The following is a 27,198-nucleotide window of genomic DNA, read 5'->3' on the forward strand; positions in this document are numbered from 1 at the left end:
TCAAACCCAGCAATTTCACATTCCCCCCCCCCCCCCATCCCCTAGCATTTTTCTTTTTGTCCCTCTTTTTATCTATCCCCTTAATTATGAAGAGACTGAAATGTTAATTTATCGGTATCTTGGCATTCCCTTGGACCACATTGGTGGGTATCTGCCTTCAACCACTTCCCAACAGTTACTTTGGGAATGTGTGTTGCTGTGTCCCATGTACTTCATGCCACCAGCATCGCTGCTGTTGCCCTGCCTTGGAATGGTTCTTTGCCTTTTTCCAGCTCTTGCTATGCTTGGAGGACAGATTAAATGTGTGGCAAGTTCTCCATAAGCAAGGCCCCTTCTGTGAACCATGCTGTAGTTACGTATTTGGGGTTAACTCCAGAACTGCCTCTCTAGAGGCAAGAGTCATGTTTCACGCATGGAGAGTGCAGCTAGGCACCTTGTTTGGATGCTGCCTTCTAGCACAAGTATTTTGTGTTTTCAAGGTATTGCCCTCATTGAGACATCTGATATAAGAGGTTTGTGCTCTCCCCGTACCCTCATGGAGCTTTACTGCCTGGGAACTGCTCTTGTTCAGCTGTGGTTGGTAATTCTTTTTCCATTTCCAGTTCAGAGTGCAACCACACACAGCTGGCATCCTCAGATGGCAGTAAGAAACTCTTGCAGGAATGGGAGAATGATGGTCAAGGCTTCAGACTACTGCATCACTTTTTTTCCTCATCACAGAATGCTTTGGGTTGGATGGGACTTTAAAGATCATCTAGTTCCAAACCTCCTGCCTTGGGCAGGGACACCTCCTAGTAGATCAGGTTGCTCAAGACCCCATCCAACCTAGTTTTGAACACTTCCAGGAGCCTTCCTCCACAGCTTCTCCAGGCAGCCTGTTCTAGTGCCTCACCACCCTTCATGGGGAAGAATTTCTTCCCAACATCCCACCTAAATTGAGCTTCTTCCAGGTTGAAGCCATTGCCCTTCAAACCACACTGGGCCCCACTGCAAGTTACACATTTTTCTCTGACTTCAGCTGTGGAATTTAGAACTGCTGCCCAAACTCACTCCTTCACAATCAGGTTTAAGTTAAACCTGAAGTTAAAAGGAGAAAGTGTTTCACATTTTTTTGTAGGCTGTCAGCATTAAATGTAAGCTGGCACCTAGAAAAGGCTGTTCTGAGAGCAGCACCTCTGTCAGCTATCATTTCAAAGTTAACTAATAAATGTACACTCCTGCTTCCACAAGATTAAACTCTCCTCAAAGTCCATCACAAACCTTATACAGGTCTTGATGGAGGGAAATACTTTGATGTGTGTGGAAGTTCTTATGAATGAGCTCAACTTAAAATGATCTGGGTAAGGGCTTTTCTGAGTCAGGACCAAAATACAAAGCTGTGATGTATTTTAATAAGGGATACTGAAAGTACTTCTGGCTGACATCTGTGTGTGCTAAAATCTGAGAGCGTTCTCCCCACAGTGACACACCAAATGGGAAAGTCTGAACAAATCTGACTCATCTTTTAGCAACGGCTGTTGGTGAGGACATCAAAAGAGGTAATAAGAGAAATAGATAAAGAATTTCAGTTGTGGAGCTTATTTTGCAGATCACTGGAATGATGACAGCTGACAGCCTGCCTTTTCTGTGTAGAGAGTGTTAGGGGAGTACTTCACTCAGCTCTATGTCACCACCAGGCACCAGCAGAAGAGTTATTCCCAAACTTAGAGAAGAGTAGGAGCTGTGGTTTTACTGCAGAGGGAAAGCCATAATCATAGCATTGTAGGAGAAGACTGTCCAAGAGGCAGCTTCCAGGAGAAGAAAATGAGCACCCCTCCCCAGGTATATCACCTCTCCTTTCCCAGAAGGAAGCCCTGAGATGGTGGGAACAATACAGCGAGGCTGATGACAAGCCAAAGCAGGAACTGGAAGCCTGAGCTGCTGCAAATCCCACCACAGTGCTATTGCTCCAGCCAGGAGCCACTGAAAATGGGAACCACTTTCCCATCTACAGATTCACAAGTTGCAGCGAATTGCAAGGGGGCCTCAAAGGTCATCTTGTCCAACCCCCATAATGTGAGCTGCTCAGGGCTGTGGCCACCCAGGGCCACATCAAGTCTGATCTTGAATGTCTCCAGGGATGGGGCCTTAACCACATCTCTGGGCTATCTTTTCCAGAATTTTATCACTCTCATTGTAAAGAACTTGAGGGGCTGAGGCACCTGAGGGGTTAGTGGGTGGCGGGAAAGGTTAAACACCCAGGGAGCTGTCATGTACTGGGTTCCTTGAAGACCTGAAGCTTCCTTGAGGCTTTGCTCACAGCACAGGATGGGTCCAGCTGCAGACCAAAGGACAACCAAAGCCGAGCACCACAAAACTGGGACATTCTGTATTGCTGAAGGCTTACTAAATGGAATTCCCACCCTTATCCTGACAAGGAAGACGCACTGCTCAAGCTCTTACAAATTAAGACTGGGGTGATTTATTAATCTTGTTAAGAACTCTGATACAAAGCACAGTAAAAGGCCACAGACCAGTAAATAAAATGTGGCTTCCAGCCACTTTATAAATGCTGCTACAGTACTACCAGTAAAACAGACTCACTCTGACACCAGTTCAAACAAGTCGTCCAACTGGCAAAGAAAAAGTTCCATTCATTTAACAGTTTAAAAAGTTTAATAAAGCTTTTAAGTGTTTTGTTTGGTTGGGGGTTTTTGTTGTGGTGGTGGTGGTGGTGTTTTTCTGGTTTAAATGCTACCAATTTCCCAAACGGGTTGCTGATTAAGTGAGATCTAAAGGAAGTTGTTAAGTTTGGGAGGCAAGACTGTTCCTAAGCCAGAAGAAAACACTTCTGACTGTGTAGGGTTGCAAGAGTAGCAGACTGTATGCTAGGCCTCGAGTCACTTAAATTTATACAGGTTATGAGCATTATCTGTAACTATACAATATACACAATGTACAGACACGGCGGGTAGCTTCCTTCTCCAGAAGACAGCTCGTTAGCTTTAAGCCACCTTCCCCTACCAAAACAAAAAGGCACATCTGAACAAGACGCATGCTAAGTACTAGGGATCCTTTTCCAGCACCCAAGTCCTTGTTCATCCCTTTTCTCAACAGAATCAAGGCCAAATGAGTATTTTGGTATTTAGATTCCAACCTGCTTTTTTCTCTTCAGCAGCAAATCAATGGCGATTAAGACACAGCGTTAGGAGAGTGGAGACCAGGAGCTGTCACTCAGGCAGCTCGGCTGAGGCGACGCTAGGAGGTGAGTGGCCAGAGGTTTACAATGGCTAACACTGCAATATCCTCCTCTTGTGGCATTGTCCCCATTGCTCTTTGTTTTAATAAGAAGGCCACTAGTGCTCAAATCTGAACAGAAAGAAATTCCACAGATGCACCTTTTTTTCTTTGTTGTTTTTTTTTTGGCTCAGTGCAATTAAAGGATGTCAGTTTCTATTCATTTAGTGTCATTTACAGTGCAAAACAAAACAAAGAAAGGTCTTTTTTTTGTATACTGGCATGAACTGTCGGCACTGAGGCGGTGAGACGAGGCAACGCTGCTGATCACCTGAGGGTCATGCTGTCCGACAGCCACAGGCTAGAGTGTGTGGAGGCTTCTTTTTCTAATTTAAACCTTTTTTTTTAAATGACCAGCAGCAGTTTAAGAGCATAATTTGTGAAAGTACTAAAATACACTGCCCTTTTTTTGTTGTGGTTTTTTTTCCTGGAATAAATTAAAAAAAAAAAGAAAAAAAAAAGAAAGAAAGGAACTTTACAAATACTATTCCAGTGTCAAGACTACTATGGCTAAGGTCATTGAGGAGTTTCTGCATTTTCTAGCAAAGACAGTCTGTGCAAAGGAGGGTGGGAGAGCTCCCTTTTGTAAGTCTTTGGTGGCAGTTTTGGTAACTGAGGGCTTGAATTGTGCCGGGGCGGGACTGGGGGTGCAGGTGGGTTGACCAGGTTGTTGTGACTGGTGCTGAGCACGCAACAGCGACGCAGAACCCTGGGTGAGGGAGTGCTGGGAGGAGTGCCAGGAGAGCTGGGACCTGTGCTTGCCTCCCTGAACCGGTCAGGATCTCGGTGCAAGCGTCCGACCGGCGGTGGCTGGAGGTTCAGAGGGCAGTTGATAAAGTGTTCGGGTGGCCGGAGAGGTACCGGTGGTGGAGTATCAGGAAGAGGGTCCCGGGGGGGTGGAGGAGGAGGGCTGTGCAGTGGCTGCTCAAGGGGGTTAGTGTAAGCAGGAGCACGAGGCTGGATCTTTGGAGGTGGTGGCTGCCGAGGTGGAATTGCTGGAGGATCATCATCCAACTTTGAACTTCCCTACAATGTCACAGAGAAGACAAGGTGGTAAGAAATGCTGATGTTTAGCTGAAGAGCAGATCTGCTAACAGATGCACAATTCTCTCAACCTCTGCTACTGGTATGGCCATACCTTTGATCATAGAATGGTTTGGGTTTCTTCCTTCTCTCTAGTCTAAATCTCCCCTCTCAGTTTAACCATTACCCTTTGTCCTGTCACAACAGGCCCTGCTAAAATGTCTGTCCTCAGCTTTCCGACTGGCCACTTTAAGAACTCAAGGCTGCAGTAATGTCACCTTCTCTTCTCCAGGCTGAACAACCCCAGCTCTCTCAGCCTGGCCTCACAGCAGAGGGCTTCCAGCCCTTGGATCATTTTTTGTAGCCTCCTCCAGTCCTGCTCCAACAGGTCCACATCTCTGCTGTACTGAGGACTCCAGGGCTGGCCCTAGCACTGCAGGTGGAGTCTCCGCAGAGCAGAGGGGCAGAATGCCCGCCCTCTACCTGCAGCCCATGCTGCTGGGGATCAGCCCAGGACACAGCTGAGTCTGGGCTGGGAGTGCACAGTGTCAGCTCACGCCAAGCCCATCTCCTCAGGGCTGCTCTCTATCTCTTTAACCCCAGCTTGTAATGATACCAGGGACTGTCTCAACCCAGGTGCAGGATCTTGCACTTGGCCTTATTGAACCTTGTGAGGTTCACAAGGGCTCACTATCTTAAGCCTGTCCAGGTCCTTCTGGATGCCATCCTATCCCCCAACTGCACCACTCAGCTTAGTGTCAATTGATCTGAATATAACCACTCTGTTCCTAAAGTGGTTAGCAGAGTTTGGTCTCTGGGATCCTGAAACTTAGAAAGGGGGAACAGGTGCACTGCAGTTGGAAGTATTTTAGCTTAACAAAGTCCTGCTATATGGTTAGACTTGATGATCTTCAAGGTCTTTTCCAAGCTAAATGACTCTACAATTGTAGGATTCTAGATGTTCCACTATTTATTATCAGGTTATTCAATATGGGACAGAAATACCTTAGCATTAGAAGCATCCTGATCCATTTTTTTTCGTGGAGGAAGTGGAGGAGGGTTTTGAGGCTCATCGCTTAGTTTAGGAAAGCTACCCCATGAGCTGAAGAAAGTCTCTGGAAAGAGAAGAGCAGATTATTTCACTGCTTGTGCAGTATCTCAGGAACATATTCTAGAATATTAAGCCAAACTAGAAGCCCAACTCAAATGAGCAGGTCTTTGTGCTCAACAGCCACGTGAACCATTAACTTCATCTGTATAAAATTGTTTCTTTAATCAGATATACACCTCCCAAAGTGGTCTCTTGTTTCCAGTACCAAAGATATGCATCAGCTGTTTGGAGGCAATGTTAAAGGGTAGAAAAATATAGAAGTGAACTCCTAGTGTGCACTTAAATAACCTCTGCAATCCTCTCTGTATGGCAGAGTTCACCCCCTGCTGCCACAGTTTGCCCATGTGCCTATGTTAGAGTGGAGTGGAAGGTTTGTTCTCTCCGCCACATGGGTCCACCTTCAAATTCAGGCAGTTATGGACTTCATTAACAGGTCTGTGGCACTTCTAAAGCAGGAGGATTATACTCTGGACTGATGATATTAACTCTTAGAGCATTTTAGGGCATTTCTAGTCTTTGCTTTTTACATGGGGGGAAAAAAATCCTTGAAGTCAAGAAACAAGACAACCCCTTGAGCTGTCTTTGTGACTTTTGTCACACCTTTGCTTTGTCCCTCAGAAGTGGATAGAGCTCTGGATCAGTATGTTAGGCCCCTGTGCTTTTCCAGTTTGAAATAATAATCAAATTATTATGAAGAAGTGTAAAGGCCTGGAGTAAAGAGAGTAAGAAGAGAAGCTGGAAACACAGATGAATACAGGATACTCCTCCCAGCTGTGGTATAAAAAGTACCTCCTCTTCCCCCAAACCAGAACACTAAGCAGTGACACAGATTTATCAAGTTGGTTCCTTTGTAGCATCAGTCAAAGAAAACAGTCATCAAGGACGTTCAAAGTAGAAGCAGAATCACACTAAAGCCTGGGAGAAAAACACCAAACCAGAACTAAACCTGACAGTTTTGAAACTTTACATTCCCTACTGGAGACGTGATTGAAAACCTGCACAAAAATTCCTCTCAGAGCCCTAACAAATGCAGCCCAAGGTTTCCTTTCAGATTTTAATTCCCATTCCTGAAAGCAGGGAAAGCAGAGCAAAATGAAACATTTAACAGGGTTACTGTACTCACTTGACTGGGGCAAGCTGACTGGAGCAAAGATGCTGTTGTTACCTGTTAAAAGAAGAATCCATTAAAGACCTTCCTGACAGAACAACCACACAGCAGCACGTGATGTGTGCTTGTGAATGACCTCAACGATCACCATGACCTCCTGAACTAGAGATTGGAAGTTATGCTGGGAATTCATTATAAACTTGATAAGGAAAAATGTCTTTGTCATGAGGGTGCTGGAGCCCTGGAACAGGCTGCCCACAGAGGTGGAGTCTCCTTCTCTGAAGAGATTCCAAAGCCACCTGGGCATTGTGATGCTGGACAAGCAGCTGTGGGTGCCCCTGCAGGGTTGGACTGGATGATCTCCAGAGGTCCCTTCCTACTCCTACTGGTTTGTGATTCTGTGATTATCCTACTCTCTTCTGGCATGACCACATTGTTGTTCACATCCCCTTCAGCCCAGACACCCTCAGCATTTATCACTTTTGTCCCCTGCACTAGGCTTACCCTACCTGCCAACTCCACAGCCTCCATGGAGCAGAGCTGAAACCTGTCACATGCTGCTTTCAAGAATAAGGAGGTGCTCACAGCTACAAGCAAAGCTTGTGAGCATTATCCATACATCTGATAGTGTCACTTAGGAACTATTAGTGTCCTTTTTCTAATCAAGACTGTGTTTGGGGGCTGAGTGCCTTGACTGTCCCCACTGCTGATGCTTCAGTTCACACTTCAAACACACAGCCAGGATTCCCTTCAAAGGAAATCAAACTAGAATCATGTTCATAGGACCAATCCAAAAACACACACTGGTGTGGATGCCAGATCCTCAGCACCTTTTCTTTCTATGTGGCAGAGCCCCTGCACAGCAATGCCTCATGGGGACATCTCCTGTAACATATTGCCTCAGCTCCAGCAGGCAAAATGACCAGAAATGGCACTTCTTAGTTACCTCCTTACACCAAACTACTGACATGATAACTTGATTGTTTAGTCTGGAGAAGTGGAGGCTAAGGGGAGACATCACTGCTCTCAACAGCTCCCTCAAAGGAGGCCGGAGTGAGGTGGGGATTGGCTTCTTCTTCCTATTAGGCCTGAAATTGTGCCAGGGGAGTTTTAGGTTGGGTATTAGGAAAAATCTCTTCCTGCAAGAGTGGTCAGGCATGGGAACAGGCTGCCCAGGGAAGTGGTGGAGTCACCACCCCTGGAGGTATTGAAGAAATGTGTGGACATGGCACTCTGGGATATGGTTTTGCAGCCATGATGGTGTTGGGTTGATCACTGGACTTGATGATCTTAAAAGGTCTTTTCCAACCCAAACAATTCTGTGATTCTACGAACTTCATAGTCCACAACTAAATTTTGCAGCACTTTTTTTCACAAGGCTGGCTTACACACCAATACATTTTGGGAGGCTGAGGGACAGTAACGAGGGTTGTTAGAACGTTGTGCACATTTACCATAGGAGCTGTTGAGGTCGATGTCCAAGAACACGCTGAACTCTGAAGAAGCCGACACCGGCGGCGTGGACGGCGTGTTTGGAGAAGTTGGTGCTGATGCTGTTGTTTCATGTTCTGCCTCAGTGATTCTACTGAAACTTATCTTACTGGGTTCCTTTTCGAGTGGCAGTGGATGACTTCTCAAGGTGCCAGAGGTGGAGCCATGTCTGCCGGTATTGGGCCGTATCCCAGGAGATTTCAGGGGGTAGGTTGTTTTTCTAGGCTGGAGGAAGTACAGCTGGTTAGTGCTGCTGACATGTCAGATCGAAGAACTGCCCAAGTCTCTGTGAGATATCTTAATCAGTACTTAGCAAATACACCTTGAGAGGTGGTACAGCCTTTCTAAAACTGACTGGAGGTCCAGGCTGGTGTTACATATACAGCAGGAGTTTACTGGGAAGTTATGGGGGCAGCTTAATAAAGGTTTCTTTCCAGATTAACAATTTTTAATTTATGTTTTTCAAATGAAGAACAAAGAGTCAAGTTTCAGATCAGGATGAAACACAAGGAAGAGTAAGTCACTAATGTGGGAGAGAGATTTGTGTCAAGCTTGGGGTCTGTCTTTTCTCCCTAGTATCAGGTGATAAGGAAAGAGGAAATGGCCTGAAATTGCACCAGGGGAGGTTTGGGTTGGGTATTAAGAAAAATGTCTTTCCTGCAAAAGTGATCAGGCACTGGAACTGCCCAGGGAGGTGGTGGAGTTACCATCAGTGGAGGTGATAAGAAACATGTGGACATAGCACCTGGGGACATGGTTTAAGGGCCATGATGGTGTTAGGTTTATGGTTGGACTTGATGATCTTAGAGGTCTTTTCCAACCCAAACAATTCTATGATTCTGTAAGTTCCAGTACAGGCCTGCAGAAGAGCCTCACAACATCACAGTAAGGCATGCTTCTACCACAGCAAGTCACCAGGCCCCTACACATGACCAAGATCAAGGCCACATTCAGATGCATGCTGTCTACATCCTCTGGGGTAGTCAGAACACTACTCTTAACACAGGTCACTGGTGTGAATGGGACAAGCCTCATTAGGCTCAAGTGTAACACAGCACACATCAAAGCCAGGTCAATTAAAGGTGAATTACATTCCCATTCTATGGTGGTATGCACAACTCCACCACATTGTGGTGCCCAGAAATGGACTTTTCTGAAATCCCAAGAAGAATGTCTAGTTGGAAATCATGAACTGTAAAGAATTCCTGCCCAGCTGACTGGGACTGGCAGTATGGGCACCGAGGAGCAGCTCAGGGAACTGGGGTTGTTCAACCTGGAGACAAGGAAGCTGAAGGGAGACCTTCTGGCTCTCTACAGCTGCCTGAAAGAAGGTTGGAGGTGGAGGGTGGTCTCTTCTCCCAAGGAACAAGTGATAGGACAAGAGGAAATGGCCTCAAGTTGTGCCAAGGTAGGTTTAGGTTGGACACAAGGAGAAACTTCTCTGAAAGGCTTCTCAAACACAGGAACAGGCTCCTCAGGGAGATGATCGAATCCCAAACCCTGGAGGTGTTTAAAAGACCCAGAGATGTGGTGGTGATGGGCACGGTTTAGCACCAAACTTGGCAGGATTAGATAAAATGGTTGGACTCAATGATCTTAAAGATCTTCTCCATCCAAAACCAATTCCATTAAAAAAATATGTATTTCAGAGCAATTCCTGCAACCAGCCCTTTTCCAAAATGAGAGTCATTTGTCATTTCCTCGCCATGTTTGTAGCATCTTATTCATTCCTCTGACAGATTAGCAAAATTATTTACAGCTCTCCCAAAAAGCAGAGCTGTCTACAACTCCTCAGAACAGAATAGAATACAATAGAATAAACCAGGTTGGAAGAGACCTTCGAGATCATCATGTCCAACCTATCATCCAACACTACCCAATCAACTAAACCATGCCACCAAGCATCCTGTCAAGCCTCTCCCTGAACACCCCCAGCGATGGTGACCCCACCACCTCCTCAGGCAGCCCATTCCAGTGGGCAATCACTCTCTCTGTGTAAAACTTCCTCCTAACCTCCAGCCTAAACCTCCCCTGACGCAGCCTGAGACTGTGCCCTCTTGTTCTGGTACTGGTTGCCTGGGAGAAGAGACCAACCTCCGCCTCACTACAATCCCCCTTCAGGTAGTTGTAGAGAGCAATAAGGTCACCCCTGAGTCTCCTCCTCTCCAGACTAAGCAACCCCAGCTCCCTCAATCTCTCCTCATAGGGCTTGTGCTCCAAGCCCCTCACCAACCTTGTTGCCCTTTTCTGGACATGCTCCAGCAAGTCAACATCCTTCCTAAACTGAGGGGCCCAGAACTGGACACAGTACTCAAGGTGCGGCCTAACCAGTGCAGTGTACAGGGGCAGAAGACACAAGCGTTCTAGAAAGTGGTTTTCTGCTTAAAAAAGAAGCAAAGAAGCCCAAGCTCCAGCAGCTATTTTTTTTTTTTTTGAAAAGAAACAAAATTCCTCTTCCTTTGAAATGAGCTAAATTTTGTTCAGCAAATGGCTGCACCCTGTCAATCCTTCAGTTTCTGCAACAAGACAAAAATATTTAGACACAATAAAAACAGAAGTTAATTTCTAATTAAAGAACGCTTAACACATTTAGAATGTATCTCGGTACTGTGAAGTGAGAAATGTTATTACATATGCTACCAAATGACTGCATGGTAAGAACCTCAAATTTCAACAGCAGGATTTCAGGCTGGAAAATGTTCACCCTAAAAGCAGCCAAAGATTTTTAGTAGTGGCAAACATCTGAAATGAAAGTATTTTTGAACCAAGTGTTGCAGGAAAACCTCAACAGAATTGTGAAGGAAATCCAGATGGCTTACTGAGTTAAGTAAGCGTTCTCTTTGGTAGTGGCTGGTGGGTTTTAGCTGTTTGAATTGCAGGAGGTTTACTTACAAATCTAGGCGGTTGCTTGCAGTTCCGAGGTTCAATTTCTAATGACTTGTTGAACAGATAATCTGTAAACTCTTTTTCTGGTATCTTCCCCATGGGATTGAGATTTTCAAAGAATTTCTACATGAAACAAGCATCAAGAATATTTAAGCAGCAAGCAGATACACTGAATTTTAATGAAATGCTCATAATTAACATTAAAAATCTAGGATTAAATCTGTGATTAAGTTTTTCGCTCTCAGGAAGATTATTTCCTGAGAAACAGAGTAAACCACTCCCTGAGACAAATACAAAACAATCCAATTTAAGAAATAATCACATTCACAGGAAGTTTCATGATGTGAAAGAATGACCTTGTGTCAAATAACCAGACATGGTAAATGAAGACTCTTGTGTACACCGCTTGCTAATATTTTTGACCAGTGAATCATGTACAGCACAGCGGTGTTAAAGGCCACGTTAAGAGCATCCTGAACATCCCAGACCTGGGAAGCAGCAGAATACAGATGGTACAGCAGTGGAAGCAAAGGTTACTCCAGTGGCACTTCTCAGAGGTGTTTTGGATGTGATCAGTAACTAGGAAGAACAGGAGGGGATAAAAGATGAAAGCAGGAAGGCCAGAGGTAGGGACGGAGCTGGAGCCTGGCACTGCCACAAGGGCCGGAGGGAAGGCACGGCTAGAACAAGACTGGCAACAAGGGCATGGGATGGGGCAAAGCTACCCGAAGGCTTGACAGTCTTGTGTAGCTGCTCTGGCAGCAGTCAGAATCTCTGAGGGGTGACCTGCAATATTTTGCATTTGGTTTTTTTTCAGCACAAATACTGCCATACCCTTGAACTTAACGTACTTCTTGGCTTAGGACTGCTGTCCATCTCCTAAACCCTTTGCAGCCATGTCCACAGCCATTAAACACACAATGCAACTCACATTCTAAACAGCAGTATTATTGCCCAATTAATTCCTCAGGTAACCAATTTTGTTGCTTCCTGCATGCTGCTGTTGATTAGCTGAGATTGAGACGTGTCCACACCACTAGCTGGGTCAGGAGATTTTGGTCAGAGGTATCATTACAGAATGACAGAGCTAAACAGACCAGGCATGTACAGAGCATTTTAGGTTAAGGGCAACTGATTCTTCTCCTAAAAGGCTCTGGGTTTCAGCCAGTATCTCTTCTTCATTCTGGTTTGTTGCTAAAGTCTTACTGATACCAGGCTGCAGAACAATAAGGGGATGAACAAGACTCAGAATATGGAGTCCAAACAAATAAGTCTCCACTTCTACTAAGTCCTGAGTGGTGATGCTTTGTTGTCTACAAGCCTTTGTTCCCCCTAATTCTGATGGTCACTGCTCATGCAAAATTAGGTCCAGTACTAGAAGATTATCTGACAAACTTTTTTGGACTATACATTCTTTTCTCTCTCATATTCCCCAAAGAGCTATTGAATGTTTGTTTACCCGGATTTCTGGCTCTATCCGTAAACAGTAAGGCTGATTTTGATACTGCTGGATTTCTCCTGTAATTTCAGCCACTTTTCTCCTCTTACTGAAGTTAATTAACTCTTTCCCTTGTCTTTTAAGAAAGTCAGGATTCCCTTCTTCTGTCTTCAAAATATTTGTTAGGTATATTCCTGAAAAAGAAAGAAGTGTTTTCTGAAGTTCCATTTCATTCCATTTCTTGTAGAAAGAAAATCTTTTATTCCCTTAACATGAGATCCTGAGCTTAGAAAAATACATCTTCAGGTATCACCACAATTAGATCACCAGCATGCAGGCAGTGTTAAACCAAGGCAACATTCAAACCATTGTAACACCAGTGAGCTGTATACTAAACTAGAAAAATAAATGCATGTAAGATGACACTAAATTCTAGAAACATCACAAACCTAGGAGGTCAGTCACAACACACAGAATCCCAGCAGGATGGGGGTTGAAAGGCACCTCTGGAGATCATCCAGTCCAACCCTCCTGCTAAAGCAAACAGCAGCTTGCCCAGGATCATAATGTCCAGGTGGCTTTTGGGATCTCCCTAGAGGAGACTCCACAACCTCTCTGGGCAGCCTGCTTCAGGGCTCCAGTACCCTCACAGCAAAGAATTTTCTCCTCCAGTTCAGATGGAACCTCCTGGATTCCACAGCTGTGCCTTGTGCTCCTTGTGCTGTCACTGGGCACCACTGAAAAGAGTCTGGCTCCATTCTCCTGTCCCCCCCTTCAGTTCTTGCTGAGCACTGATCAGATCCCCTCTGAGGCTGCTCTTCTCCAGGCTAAACAGCCCCACTCAGCCTCTCCTCCTCACAGAGATGCTCCAGGCCCCTTTGTAGCCTCTAGTGGAATCTCTCCAGTAGTTTCCTGTCTCTCTTGAACTGGGAAACCCAGAATTGGACATGGTACTCCAGATGTGGCCTCACCAGTGCAGAGTAGAGGAGGAGAACTCCCCTTGGCCTTCTGGCCACTCTCTTCTGAATGCACCCCAGGTGACCATTGGCCAAGAGCACATTGCTGGCTCATGGTGAATTTGTTGTCCCACCAGGACATACAATATTCAAAAGAAAAAAAAAAAGAAGAAATTAAACAGAGACCTGAACTTTTCAAGCAGTATTTCAACATTTCAGCACATCTGCATCAAATTCAAGATGGACAGTTCAGACAGTGTTAGCCTGCCCTGGTGTTACTTACCAAAGAAAGGCACACAGGGTGGGTTGATTGACTTGAGCTTAGCTAGGTACTTTTTAAAATGATCTTGGCTTAATTCTACTGCTTCATCCAAAACTCTCTTTTTTCTTTCCTGGAGAGCCTAAATTGTTAAAGGAAAAAACCAAAATAACAGGGATGCAAATCTTCTCAGTAGAATGATCAACAAAATCAAGGCAATTTGCCTGCTCTCTTAGCAAACCTTAGGAACTGAAATTCAGGTTTGAATGACTCCCTTTTGTAAATGGTTTGCTCTGGACTGCAGCACTCTCAGTCCAAGGGTTTAGCCTTGTGAATTAGGAGGCTATGTAAACAGGCTATTGTTTTGTCTGTCAAGCCTACAAGGATAATCCAGGCCTTTAAGCTTAATAAACACCAAACATTTAATTTTGAATTTAACTTAAAGGCCTTGTATTGTCTTCTTTCAAAGATATACAAATCTCTAAACATTTTATTCATGCTGCTGCTTCTCTTTTAGTAGAGGGAGGCTCTGCTGCTAAATCCTAGGCATATAGTTTCCTTGGCAAGCAAAAACCAGTCACTACTTGTGGAGTTGCTTCTCTTCCTACTGCCCATCTTGCTGGTCTCAACAGGTATTTGTTTCTGCTTCAGATACTCTCAGGTTTTTGAGGCTCTCTCATCCAAGAAAACTTATGATCAGCTGGAAATGAGTTTTAACTATCCCCAACACCCCCTGCCCTTCTACCCTCACATTTTTTTGATAGGTGGAAATGCTGCTGTTAAAATAGTCATAGATTCATAGAATGGTTTGGGTTGGAAGGGACCTTCAAGATAATCTGGTTCCAACACCCCTGCCATTGGCAGGAACACCTTCCACTAAACCAAGGCCTCATCCAACCTGGTCTTGAACACCTCCAGGGAGGGGGCATCCACAACCTCCCTGGGCAACCTGTTCTAGTGTCTCATCACCCTTACTGTAAAGATTCCAGTCCACAGTTATCAGCCCTGGAATCCTTCTCTTCCATACCCATCAAATGTTACACTGAAGTAAAGGGCTCATTTCAGAGAGATAAGGAACAACAGTCAACTGGCCATGGTGTTTTGAGCTGGAAAAAACCCACCTGCTGAGAAGCTCCACTTCCCATCACAAACCCTCTGAGGCACCCAGCCCACCTCCTCTCTTTTCTCATAAATAATTCACTTCTTTTCTTCCATGGTGTTAAGTGCAATACAGACACTATGGATTTCCCTCAGAAGTGTGTGATACATTTCTGGGGTTTTCTTCTGATTTTTTTCCCTAGAGCAATGGCCCAAGCTTACCTCAAACGTGTGATCTAGTCTGTACACTGACACAGAGTTCATTGCACTGACAATCTCCAAGACACCATTGAAATTATTCAGATCCTGGAAAACCTGCAGGATTTCTATAATCCTGCTCAGCACAGCCACTCTCTCTTCAAAGTTCTCAGTTTCCACGATGCACCTAATCAAACAAGATGTTGACTTGAGAAAGACTGAGAAATAAAACCTGACATCTTGCTAGCTACCAAAGCTAATGTTTTCAAGCAAAAACTGTGCAGTACATCCAGTGTGCACATTTGGCTCTCTCTCAAGAATCTCAAGTAGAAATTGGTGTAATCATAGCTTACATATGTTCAAGTTGGAAAGCCAAGAAAGGTGTTGGCATATCCTGTAAAATAATCAAGCAAACCCAAAGCAAGACCCGGGAAGGATGACACTCATCATGCCAATGTACCTGCAGCAGCATTCTAAACTTGCAAGGTTAGGGGAGTGGACACTGGCCATGTCCTCAGAAGCACTTCATCACCTCAAAGAAGGGAGAGAGACTAAGACAAGGGGACAGAATCTGGTACTTTCATCAGAGATGGAAAAACACCTTTTGATGCACTGTAGAAATCTAAGTAGGAGTAGTGCTGACCAAGTGGACATAGCAGGAAATAAATCTTATCTCAGGAATCATAGAACTGTTTAGGCTGGAAAAGACCTTTAAGATCATTCTCAGGCTCTACCAAGTCTGGTGCTAAACCAGCACCACATCTTTGCATCTTTTAAACACCTCCAGGGATGCAGATTCAAGCACCTCCCTGGGCAGACTGTTCCTGTCTTTGAGAACCCTTGCAGGGAACAAGTTTCTTCCAATATCCAACCTAAATCTCCCCTGGTACAATCTGAGGCCATTTCCTCTTGCCCTGTCACTTGTTCCTTGGGAGAAGAGACTGATCCCACCTCACTCCAACCTCCTTTCAGGGAGTTGCATAGAACTAGAAGCCTCCTTTTCTCCAGGCTGAACAAACCCAGTCCCCTCAGCTGCTCCTCACCAGACCTGTTCTCCAGACCCCTCACCAGCTATTTGCCCTTCTCTGGACCTGCTCCAGCACTTCAGTGTCCTTCTTGTAGAAGAGGGAGCATATATGATAGGCAGAGCATGCATCCTTCATCCAAAACCTGAAATTCCTGTAATAGCCTGCCACCACCTCAAGATTGGAGTCAACAGAACTGAAGCAACAGGAATCACAAAATCATAGAATCAATAAGGTTGGAAAAGGCCTCAAAGATCAAGTCCAACCTGTCATCACAGACCTCATGACTACTAGACCATGGCACCAAGTGCCATGTCCAATCCCCTCTTGAACACCTCCAGGGATGGTGACTCCACCACCTCTCTGGGCAGCACATTCCAATGGCTAACAATTCTCTCTGGGAATAACTTTCTCCTCACCTCCAGCCTAAACTTCCCCTGGCGCAGCTTGAGACTGTGTCCTCTTCTTCTGGTGCTGATTGCCTGGGAGAAGCGACCAACCCCCTCCTGTCTACAACCCCCCTTCAGGTAGTTGTAGAGAGCAATGAGGTCTCCCCTGAGCCTCTTCTCCAGGCTAAACAACCCCAGCTCCCTCAGCCTCTCCTTGTAGGGCTTGTGCTCAAGGCCTCTCCCCAGCCTTGTTGCCCTTCTCTGGACATGTTCAAGTGTCTCGATGTCCTTCATAAACTGAGGGGCCCAGAACTGGACACAGTACTCAAGGTGTGGCCTAACCAGTCTGAGTACAGGGGCACAATGACTTCCCTGTTCTTGCTGGCCACACTATTCCTGATGCAGGCCAGGATGCCATTTCCCTTCTTGGCCACCTGGGCACACTGCTGGCTCATGTTCAGCCATCAACCAGCACCCCCAGGTCCCTTTCTGTTTGGCAGCTCTCCAGCCACCCCAACCTCAGCCTGTAGCTCTGCATGGGGTTGTTGTGGCCAAAGTGCAGCACCCGGCACTTGGACTTGTTGAATGTCATCATGTTGGACTCTGCCCATCTGTCCAGCTGGTCAAGGTCCCTCTGGAGAGCCCTTCCACCCTCTAACTGACCAACACCTGCTCCCAGCTTGGTGTCATCTGCAAATTTACTGATGACTGACTCAATCCCCTCATCCAGATCATCAATAAAGAGACTGAACATGATGGGCCCCAGCACTGATCCCTGGGGGATACCACTAGTGACTGGCCTCCAGCTGGATGTGGCACCATTCACCACCACTCTCTGGGCTCGGCCCTCCAGCCAGTTCCTAACCCAGCACAGCCTGCTGCTGTCTAAGCCACAAGCTGACAGCTTGGCTAGGAGTTTGCTGTGGGGAATGGTGTTAAAGGGCTTGCTGAAGTCCAGGTAGACTACATCAACAGCCTTTCCCACATCCACCAGGTGGGTCAGGAACACACTTCTCTCTGCACCTCAGCAGGAGTTAATGCCACTGCACTGTCACCACCTGTACTTACTTTTCAAACCAAAGAGTGAGATTTGTGGTATGACGAATCATTTTCAGGAGATTTGGGGAGTTAATTTCCTTATCTTCTTTAGTCCACACGCTCCCAACGAGTTCAGAAGGCTGCACTGCCCTGATAATGACAAAGTAAGGCGCAGAAGAATGCTCAGGATGAATAATAACAGTATGCTCACCGTTTGCATTAAAAGATTAGTTCTTCCCTTAATCACAACTTGATATTTCACACATCCAACCCAATCCACTGCAAAAACAGTTACTTAAAATAGCTTTTTGTGGAGTGTTTTGGCTATAGAAGGAAATACATTTTTTATCTTAACTGAAACTGGCATTTTTTAATAAGCCTTTTCAGATAAGAAAATGACAAAGGAGTAAGTTTAATTTCCTGAAAGCGTAAGAAAGCATCTTAAAGACAGTTACAATATGAAGTACTTTGAGCAACCTGCTGAAAAAATGGCCTGTTTCAAGACAAAAACCCCTGCTGCCACTGAAGCACAAAAGGAGTTTTGTAAGACCCTAGAGAATTTCTACCCAGCAACACCTAGCTCTCATATCGAGATCAGCTCTATTTATCACAGGTAACAAGAGAGCTGGCAATCGGCAGAGTACCTACGGTACAAGACCAAAAAAACCTCTTCACAATGAGATGAGAGGACCTTGACAGATCAGTGCTATGGTTACATGCAAAGAACATTAAGAGAAGAGCTTTTGCTACACACCTATAAAGGAAGGGAGATCCTTTTGTGTGCCCTTTACGTGATGCAACAGAAATGCTTTTATTAATACAACACTAAGTTTGTTTTAAGAGGGCAATTATCTACTCATAGTATTTTAGTGTCCCTCCTGTGCTTATCTTGTCTGAAGTCTGAGATGGAGATAAAACAACCTTTTATTTTTCCCCCCCTTGCATATCTTGATACCAATCTGAGGGCAAGAAAGCCTCTTTCCATAAACTCTGGAAGTCAAGGGGACTTGCTTTTGACTGATCCTATGAATCAAAATTCTTTCTTGCTCAAATACTCAAAAAAAAAAAAAAAGATAAAAGAAAAAAAAAAAGATGTGTATTGGTTCCAAAAAAGCCCTGGATTAGTTCCACCCTTACCTATAGAGGTCAGACTCCAGCAGTGTCAGCTGCCGTGCAATTTCTATGGGGTGCAGAGTCATGAGGTCCAAGGTCTCGCTGTGCCCAACACGCCAAATGTGCCACTCGATGGGGGGGGGTGGGCTCTCAAAGGTGATGTTGTGACTAATTCCATTGGCTTGAGCTTTTTTCCTCTTGATGATTTTAGCAATTGACTCCACCCACTTCTTCATGGATTTCCCTGCAAAACAGAAACCACAACCCCCCCCCTTTTTTTAAATACCAACTTCAACTATTTTCAATAATATACTAAATCCTCCCACAACTGTACATGCTGTCAAAATCCTGCAGGCAAATTAAGTACATTTGTAAGTTCCCTGTTTTCCCTCTTGTGGGTTCTGCACCTCTATCTCTTGGGAAATACACATGTACATGAATTTCTGGGTGCCCAGCTGCCTTTAAGCACATCCACTGCCAGTTTTCAGTAGAAAAAAGTGACTCTGCATACACTGTATTTTACTTTTCCCCCTCAATCTGCAACCATCTCCACTTTGACTTCTAGCTTCATCTACTCAGAACTAAAAATAACAAGCTTCAAGTGACATCTTTGCCACAGGTGGTCTCTTCCAATCTATGATCCAGTGACTTTGTGTAACATTTTTCCTTTCTTCACAGGCTGCCAAAAATATCTGCTCATCTGTAGCATAGGTACATTCAGAAGAGTGTGGCAGGTTGAGGGAGTTTCTCATCCCCCTCTGCCCTAGTAAGGCCACAGCTGGAGGACTGGGTCCAGTTCTGGGCTCCTCAGTTCAAGAGAGACAGGGAATTAGCAGGCAGAGTCCAGTGGAGGCTCTGAAGATGCTGAGGAAACGGGAACATCTCTGTGAGGAGGGCATCTCTGAGGCTGTTTAGCCTGGAGAAGAGTAGCCTGAGGGGACATTCCCAATGCTCAGCAAGCACTAAAAGGTGGGGGCCAAGAGGATAGGGCCAGGCTCTTTTCTGTGGTGCCCAGTGATAGTCGTATTGCACAAAATGGAACCCATGTGCTTCCATCTGAACAGGAGGAGAAGCTTCTGTGCTGTGAGGGTGCTGGAGGAGGCTGCTCAGAGAAGCTGTGGAGTCTCCTTCTCTGGAGAGATTCCAAAGCCACCTGGACATTGTGGTCCTGGGCAAGCTGCTGTGAATGACCCTGCTTTAGCAGGGGTATTGGACTGGATATCTCCAGAGGTCCCTTCTGAACACCACCACACTAGGATTCTGTTTCTGTATGTAAGCCACTGCTCCAGAGGAAGCAATACCCAATGGGTCAATTATCCTCTCCTAAAGGTAATGATTTTCAGCTGGAACTTTCAATAAATAGGAATAAACAAGATGGAAAGTAATGAGTCTCAGTAACCAAAGGGAAGGAATCCTCTACCAGTACAACACAAGGAGGAAGGTGAAAATACAAATTACAGAGTAAGGCAAGGATGAACATTACTGTCCAGAAGTAAATCTACTTAAGGTAAATATAATAATGCTTGAAGTAATGTTTGGCAGCTCTTTAGGCTCCAGGCCAAAACTTGATTATTAAAAGAAGAGTCTCATAAGCAGCTCAATTAAAGACATTAACGTTAGTCATGTTTGTAAAGACATCCTCATGCCTCAGTCCTGTCAGGAAGAGACCACATTGTACCCAGTAGTGGAAGAACAGGACTGAAGCTTAAGGAGGGCAGATTTAGATTGGATATTAGGAAGAACTTTACAGTGAGGGTGGTGAGACACTGGAGCAGGCTGTCCAAGGAGGCCATGGATGCCCCCTTCCTGGAGGTGTTCAAGGCCAAGCTGGATGAGGCCTTGAGCAACCTGGTCTAGTGGAAGGTGTCCTTGCCCATGGCAGGGGGCTTGGAGCTAGATGATCTTGAAGGTCCTTTCCCACCCAAACCATTCTGTGACTTCTGTGACCACCAATGAGCATACCTCTTACGCTGGAAATAAACGTCTCCAGTCGCTCCAGTAGCTCCAGGTCTCTTTCAAAGTCATAAAAATGGTGCTCTACCCAGTGACGAAAAACATTCAATATCCTGAGGAAGGAGAGGAAAAAAACCAAAAATGTAACCAAAAAGCTAATTAGGAGCTTTCATTTGCTAAGACACACGTCCATAGTTCTTTCTTATGCACAAATTTCAGCTTAGATGTTGTTGCTAATCTACTGCCCTACTTTTACATCCTTTTAATTACACAAAAGGCTGGACCAGACGCAGTGCTTCCTTTTAAGGATAACACTAAACTTCGTCTTCCTTTTTCTCTGAGCTTTCTTAAACAGACAACAAACAAACAAGCCTCTAAAAGTGAATGACAGCTGCTCTTCTGCCTTCTCCTCCTCGAGCATATCAGAATAAAAAGCTGGTTTGCCTATTCTTCAGGTAAACAAGTTGAGCCCCACTGCCTTAGAACTTTGATTCATTGGGGAGCACCACAGGACCTTAACTGAAGAGTGAGCAAAAATCTCTTAAGTCAATGAAAACAAGAGATTTCCCCTGTGCCAATTTGACAGGCAGGACAGGATGATAAGGCCCATGGCCTCAAACTCAGTGGAGAAGAATGGTTACAGCAAGATATGGTTAGTCCTGCACCACCACCTTTGCAGAAGTGGCCCAGCCGAGTGCAGAGTGCTGCTGAACTCCCCCATACTTTTGCAGCTCAGGTTATTAAGGTAAACCACTGCTAACTGTGTTTCAGACTACTGGTTATGGTGGCTTCATCCCTGTAGAGTTGGGGAAACAACACCTGAGAGGGACAGGACAAGACAACTGATTGTCATCTGCCAGTCTGCTGTGAGTCAGAGCACTCGAGAAGCTGGCTGGTTTAGCTGAGTCAAATGAAGGGTGCGCTAAGTGAATACAGGGAGAATTAAATAGCTCTCTTCTTCCCAGTGTCTAAGCTGAATACATGAAAGAATGGCTACCCAAGCAAACCATTTAGGCTGGAAATTAATGACAGCTTCTCATCATCAAAAGGAGTGATGTTTTGAAACAAGTTCCCAACAACAGGAATACAGGATCTTATCTCATCAGTCTTTGCCTTTGAGATACAATGGTAGTCATACTGAAAGAGCAAGAAAGATTGTCTGCTTCTGCTGACTGCATTTCCAGCTTAGCACCTCCTCTTTCTCATGACCTCACATGTATTTAGTTAGTTGAAGATGTTAGCATTTCCAGGCCTGTGCACTGCACAGCAAGCCCACAGCATTTTCTATGCGGTGAGGAGGGAAAGAAAGGACGGAGGGATGAGCAACTTCACATTCTCCACCGTCTTCCCAAATCCCAGCTCTCTCTGAAGTTGTTAAAAACACTGGAATTTAGAAAATGCTGGACATGCCAAACTAAGAGCTCAAACTGAGGCACTTATTTTCAGCTCTAAGAAAGTTAAGAGTTTCAAGCTACTAGATAAATGTAGTATCTCCTAAATTCAATATCCCAGAGAAGAGTTTGTGTTAAGCAGCAGCTTTAAACCACGTTTTATCAATCAGGTGTCAGTAAGGGACTGAGCAAACCAAACACAGCATGAAAAAACAACCCAGGGCAGGTTTAGGTTGGGTATTAAAAGAAGCTTCTTCACTGAAAAGTTTCTCAAATACAGGAACAAGCTGCCCAGGGAGTTGGTTGAATCCTCCTCTCTGGAGGTGTTTAAAAGATGCAGAGATGTGATGCTGAGGGACATGGCTCAGCACCAGCCTTGGTAACCGACCTAGGTAACGGTTGGACTTCATCTTGAAGTTCTTTTCCAACCAAAATGATTCTGTGAAATGAGACATCAAAGTGTAGCTGTCATGATGAAAGGTATCCTAATCTCTCAACCAAGGAAAGAAACCAGAAACCACAACGAGAGGGTGGAAACTTTGGAATGGGACACAGGTTTCAAGCGCAGCTCAACGATAACATATGAGGGCAACAGTGCTAAACTGATTTGAAAGTTAACAGTAAGAATGGTAAACTGCTGCCTCCAGCTTTTCTACAAGTCCCAGCTGTTGGTAAGCACTTGTCCTGCTCAGCTGTGGCAGTGGCACTGTGGCAGCAGCTCTATAGGATGATACAATGTCCAGCCTAGCTATCAGAGAAAGCAATAAAAAATAGCAACCAAAAAACCCCATCAACTTATAGTCTTGAGCCAATTCTGTCACAGAAGCCTACTGTGTGAGTTCCTAGGAAGAGGATCTAAAGGCCCTCTGGATGGATGCAGAAACAGTTACCAGAAAACAGCAAGCTAAAATATGTGCTGAGAGGCATGTGAAGCTTTTCCAGGAACTGATAACTCTGGAGACTAGTCCTGCTGAACCCACAGGAGCTGATAAACTGAGAACACCAAGGGCCTGATAAATCTGTACAAGGCCAGAGCACACAGCAGTATCAAGGTTACATCAAGGTTCTTCAACTTCAGTCATGTCCAGGAAGGTGGTGGTGGCTGTATACTGACAAAGACTACAGTAACACACAGATAATTAGATGTTTTTCAGAATGTGCACACAAGTGTCTGATGAAAGCAGTGACTTTCTGAACAGCTACCTTGAAGCTACTGGCATGTCAGTATAACCCTTCACTTTGAGTACTCAAACTGCTCTTGCTCCAAGCAGCTGGCTACGAATGACTCTGCATGTAGGCTCCTGTACCTGGGGAGGAATAACCCCCTGCTCCAGTACAGGTGAGAGGCTGACCTACGGAGAAGCAACTGGGAGTGCTGGTGGACAACAAGGTCACCCAGAGCCAGCAATGTGCTCTTGTGGCCAAGAGGCCAATGGTCTCCTGGGGTGCATTAAGAAGAGTGTGCCTGGGAGGTTGAGGGAGATTCTCCTGCCCCTCTGCTCTGCCCTACTGAGACCACAGCTGGAGGACTGGATCCAGTTCAGGGCTCCCAAATTCAAGACAAAGAACTACTGGAGAGAGTTCAGTAAAGGCTACAAAGATGAGAGGCCTGAAGTATCTCTGTGAGGAGGAAACGCTGAGAGACCTGGGGTTGCTCAGCCTGGGGAAGAGCAGCCTGAGAAGGGATCTTCTCAATGCTCAGTGGAGTGGGGTGTGGTTAGGAAGGGCAAGAAGATGGGGTCAGACTCTTCTCAGCAGTGCCTAGTGACAGGACAAGGGGCAAGAGGCACAAACTGGAACCCAGGAGGTTTCATTTGAAGATAAGGAAAAATATTCTTTACTTTGAGGGTGCTGGAGCCCTGAAGCAGGCTGCCCAGAGAGGTTGTGGAGTCTCCTCCTCTGGAGAGATTGCAAACCCACCTGGACATTGTGATCCTGGGCAAGCTGCTGTGGGTGTCCCTGCTTTAGCAGGGGGGTTGGACTGGACGATCTCCAGAGATCCCTTCCAACCCCCAGCAGCTCATGCTTCTGTGACTGTGTGTGGCAAGGCAGTAAGTGAGGGTACTGTGGGTAGAGTTATTTGCCATAAATAGTAACATCTTGATGCTACTATTAAAAACACTTTAATGAATAGAAGTTATTCTAGCAAATATTGGTTGTGATCTGTGTCTCCTCCTCGCTTGATCCCTTATCAGGGAAACAATTAGCCTCACTCATGCCAGAAACACTTAATTATTCCCCAAGTTAGCTTGGTCAGCAAGACCTTGAAGATTCACTACAGCCTGTTGCAATGTGCAGCACAGATCAGAGTCTCCCTGTCTGTGTGCAAATACATTCACGGGGCTGGGAAAGGGAGTAAAATACCAGCAGAGAAAAAAATGGAAACAAGAGAAACTATCCTCACAAGGCCTGTGAACAAGGAATCCATTCAAAAGGCAGTCAGAAACACTTTCAGTTGTACATCTCTCACCCACAGCCACTTTACATAGCAGCCATCCAGTATTCCTGTGGGTGGTGAGAAGCAAAGTGCAAATGCAACAACAACAGAAGTCAGTCTGACTAATCAGAACATGGTTTGGGATATTAGGCTAGTTGCAGACAGTGATAAGTCCCTGATTGACAGCACAGCAATCTCCAAAAGAGATTACTGCCTCTGGGATCACCATATAATCAGCAAACTAGAAGCTGGCTTGAAGAGAACAGATTTCAAAGCAAATAAACCTGAGCTGGACTGGCTGGACGTATTCCTTGCGAAATCGCTTCAGGTCTGCGCTGATGGGCTGCTCCCCTTTCTCAATGGCCAGCTTGTCTGCTTCAGTAGGCTCAGGCTCAGGGATTTCAAACCTATGAAGAAAAAAAAGCACCAAAAAACTGATGGCAATTAAGATAAAAATACAGCCCTTTTATGTAGGACATGAAGAGCAGCTGCATTAAAAAAAACAGTCAGCACAGTGAAACTGAAGCACTCATCTCATATCCAGTTTGCCTGGAATTGCCTCCTCCCCTGGCTATGCATTAACACACCCAGGTCTCACCCTGATAATTCACCAGCTCTCTGGTCATCACAAGATGTCTAGACTGGGATAGATGGTTTTTAACTACCTGCTAGCTTGATTAAGAGAAGATTAAAAGAGAGCTTAAGAGCGGCTTTATCATACTGTATTCAAATGGTGTTTACTTTAGAGTCTGTTGTTTTCCAAACTAACTGCTTAGAGCGTTTCAGTTCTTATTTGCATCTATTCTTAGACTCTCATGATCGAGTTGAGCAGTTCAAAACATTGCCACCCCACAGCTGAGGCACACCAAGTGCTCTAGCTAAAAACTTAACTCAGGTAACTAGTTCATAGGTTCATAGAATGGTTTGGGTTGGAAGGGACCATCTAGTTCCATCCCCCCTGCCATGGGCAGTTTTATCTGATTTTTGGTGTTTTCCAAAACCACCTCAAAAATAGCATTACAGAATCATAGAATAGTTTGGGTTGGAGAAGACCTCTGAGATCATCAAGTCCAGCAACAAATCTAAGGCCACCATGGCCATTAACCATGTCCCAAAGTGCCATCTTCACACATTTCTTGAACACCATCAGGTTCAGCGACTCCACCATTGTATGCTTGTAAAAAAGCATTCTGTATGTAAGATTTAAACCACTACACCACATACACTAAGAGTTTTAATTAGGTTTTAAGTACTTGAGGACTTCTGTAGTCATTGATGACATGTTTGGTCTTTGTTCTGCCCCCTCTGTATTTTGATAGTTGTCAACCACTTGGTAGTGTGTCATTGAGTGACTACCTGGGGTGAACCTCAGGAAAACAAACCATAACATTTGGGGTTTTTTAATCCTTCCTCACGATATTAAATGGTTTTTGTCACTGGGTAGAGCACAATTTTTATGACTTTGAAAGGGATCTGGAGTTACTGGAGACATTTATTTCCAATGTAAGAGGTTTGGCAATTGGTGGTCATATAATTCACAGAATGGTTTGGGTTGGAAGGGACCTTCAAGATCATCTAATTCCAAGCCCCCTGCCATGGGCAAAGACACCTTCCACTAGACCAGGTTGCTCAAGGCCTCATCCAGCCTGGCCTTGAACACCTCCAGAGAGGGGGCATCCACAACCTTCCTGGGCAACCTGTTTCAGTGTTTCACCACCCTCAATGTAAAGATCTTCTTCCTAAGACCCAGTCAAATCTGTCCTCTTCCAGCTTCAATCCATTCCCACTCATCCTATCACTACAATCTCTTGTAAAAAGTCCCTCCCCAGCTTTCTTGCAGGCCCCTTCAGGTACTAAAAGTAGCTGGGAGAAGGACACTTGCATTAGAAACTTGCATCACTGTATCCTGTGTTAGAAGTTACTGGTTTATGAACTTGACTGCAGCATGTGCCACATGGCACTGAGAAGCCAAGCAGCAAAGGAGCAGGTAAATATTCAGGGTCTTCAGAAAGGATGACCACCACTTACCTTTCAATCAGTAAGCTCAGAAGCTCCTGGGGCTTGCAGAAGGAGCGGTAGGTGGTAAGGAAGGTACGTACAAAATTAGGATCTGTGAAGACAGAATAATAAAATGGAGTGCATTTTTTAAATACCAGGTATAAAATACTCACAGATAAAGCTTTCAGTGCAGAAAATGCACCAAGGTACTATGTCAAGTGCTCTGCTTTGAAAAATACCAGAAATCATACTGCTTGTGAAATTTTTGGTTCTTTGATGCACTTTCCCTGTGAAATGATTCACAACACATACTATGTTCTCTCAAAACCTGTCTCTTATCCTTGGCACAAAGAATGGCTCACGCTCCCTGAACCTACAACTATTCCATGCTTTCATAAAGACAAAGCAGATACGGTAGAACCAAGCTGCCTTACTCTCTGGAGATCAAAACCACCTTTACCAACTCAGTAAGACATTTGTCTTACCTTTCTTAAAAGGTAAGACAGCAGTGGAGACTGCACCCCTGCCCTAGCCACACCATTGCAGCACACAGCTACCCTCTGCTGACCAGCCAGGTGGGAAACATGACAAGCAGAGAGATCTCACAAAATGCAGCACTTCAAGAAGTTGCATCTCTACATGCCACCACACCTCCATCCTGCTGTTTGTCACTGCTGTGGTAGTGTGCTACCATGGGATGTGCCTATCTGCAAGCTACCAGCATTTCATTGGGCCTCCTCTGATGTATTAAAGGAAAAATATTGTTCCCTTAATCTCTTTTAATTCCAACCTCTTGTACAGAGTATCTTAAGAGTGTGAAGAAGCACCCTGATAAATCTCTTTGCTGTGAGCCACCAAGGCTGGTCCTAATCTTAACACTGAGAATTAGCCCTGAAGAGAAGAACTTGGGGGTGCTGATGGGTGAAAACCTGGATATGAGCCAGCACTGTGCACTGACAGCCCAGGGCCAGCCATATCCACGGCTGATGGGCAGGAGGGGGTTCTGCCCC

The 27,198-nt window shown here is 45.2% G+C and overlaps 1 protein-coding gene across 1 annotated transcript in view; it reads right to left on the reverse strand.

Moving 5' to 3' along the window:
- Positions 1–3,724: 3,724 nt before the first annotated feature.
- Positions 3,725–27,198, reverse strand: part of SOS2 (SOS Ras/Rho guanine nucleotide exchange factor 2) — a 71,496-nt gene continuing 48,022 nt past the window's right edge. The window contains exons 11-23 of the mRNA XM_054161637.1: positions 26,219–26,300; positions 24,475–24,597; positions 20,372–20,475; positions 18,434–18,653; positions 17,327–17,446; positions 14,869–15,031; positions 13,573–13,690; positions 12,355–12,527; positions 10,902–11,018; positions 7,973–8,234; positions 6,534–6,575; positions 5,305–5,414; positions 3,725–4,302 (exon numbers count right to left, since the gene is read on the reverse strand). Of these exons, the coding sequence (XP_054017612.1) occupies positions 3,793–4,302; positions 5,305–5,414; positions 6,534–6,575; positions 7,973–8,234; positions 10,902–11,018; positions 12,355–12,527; positions 13,573–13,690; positions 14,869–15,031; positions 17,327–17,446; positions 18,434–18,653; positions 20,372–20,475; positions 24,475–24,597; positions 26,219–26,300 (2,144 nt within the window). The 3' untranslated portion in view covers positions 3,725–3,792. The remainder of the gene's footprint in view (positions 4,303–5,304; positions 5,415–6,533; positions 6,576–7,972; positions 8,235–10,901; positions 11,019–12,354; positions 12,528–13,572; positions 13,691–14,868; positions 15,032–17,326; positions 17,447–18,433; positions 18,654–20,371; positions 20,476–24,474; positions 24,598–26,218; positions 26,301–27,198) is intronic.

This window comes from Dryobates pubescens, chromosome 5, assembly GCF_014839835.1.
Source record: "Dryobates pubescens isolate bDryPub1 chromosome 5, bDryPub1.pri, whole genome shotgun sequence".
NCBI classification, from domain to species: domain Eukaryota; kingdom Metazoa; phylum Chordata; class Aves; order Piciformes; family Picidae; genus Dryobates; species Dryobates pubescens.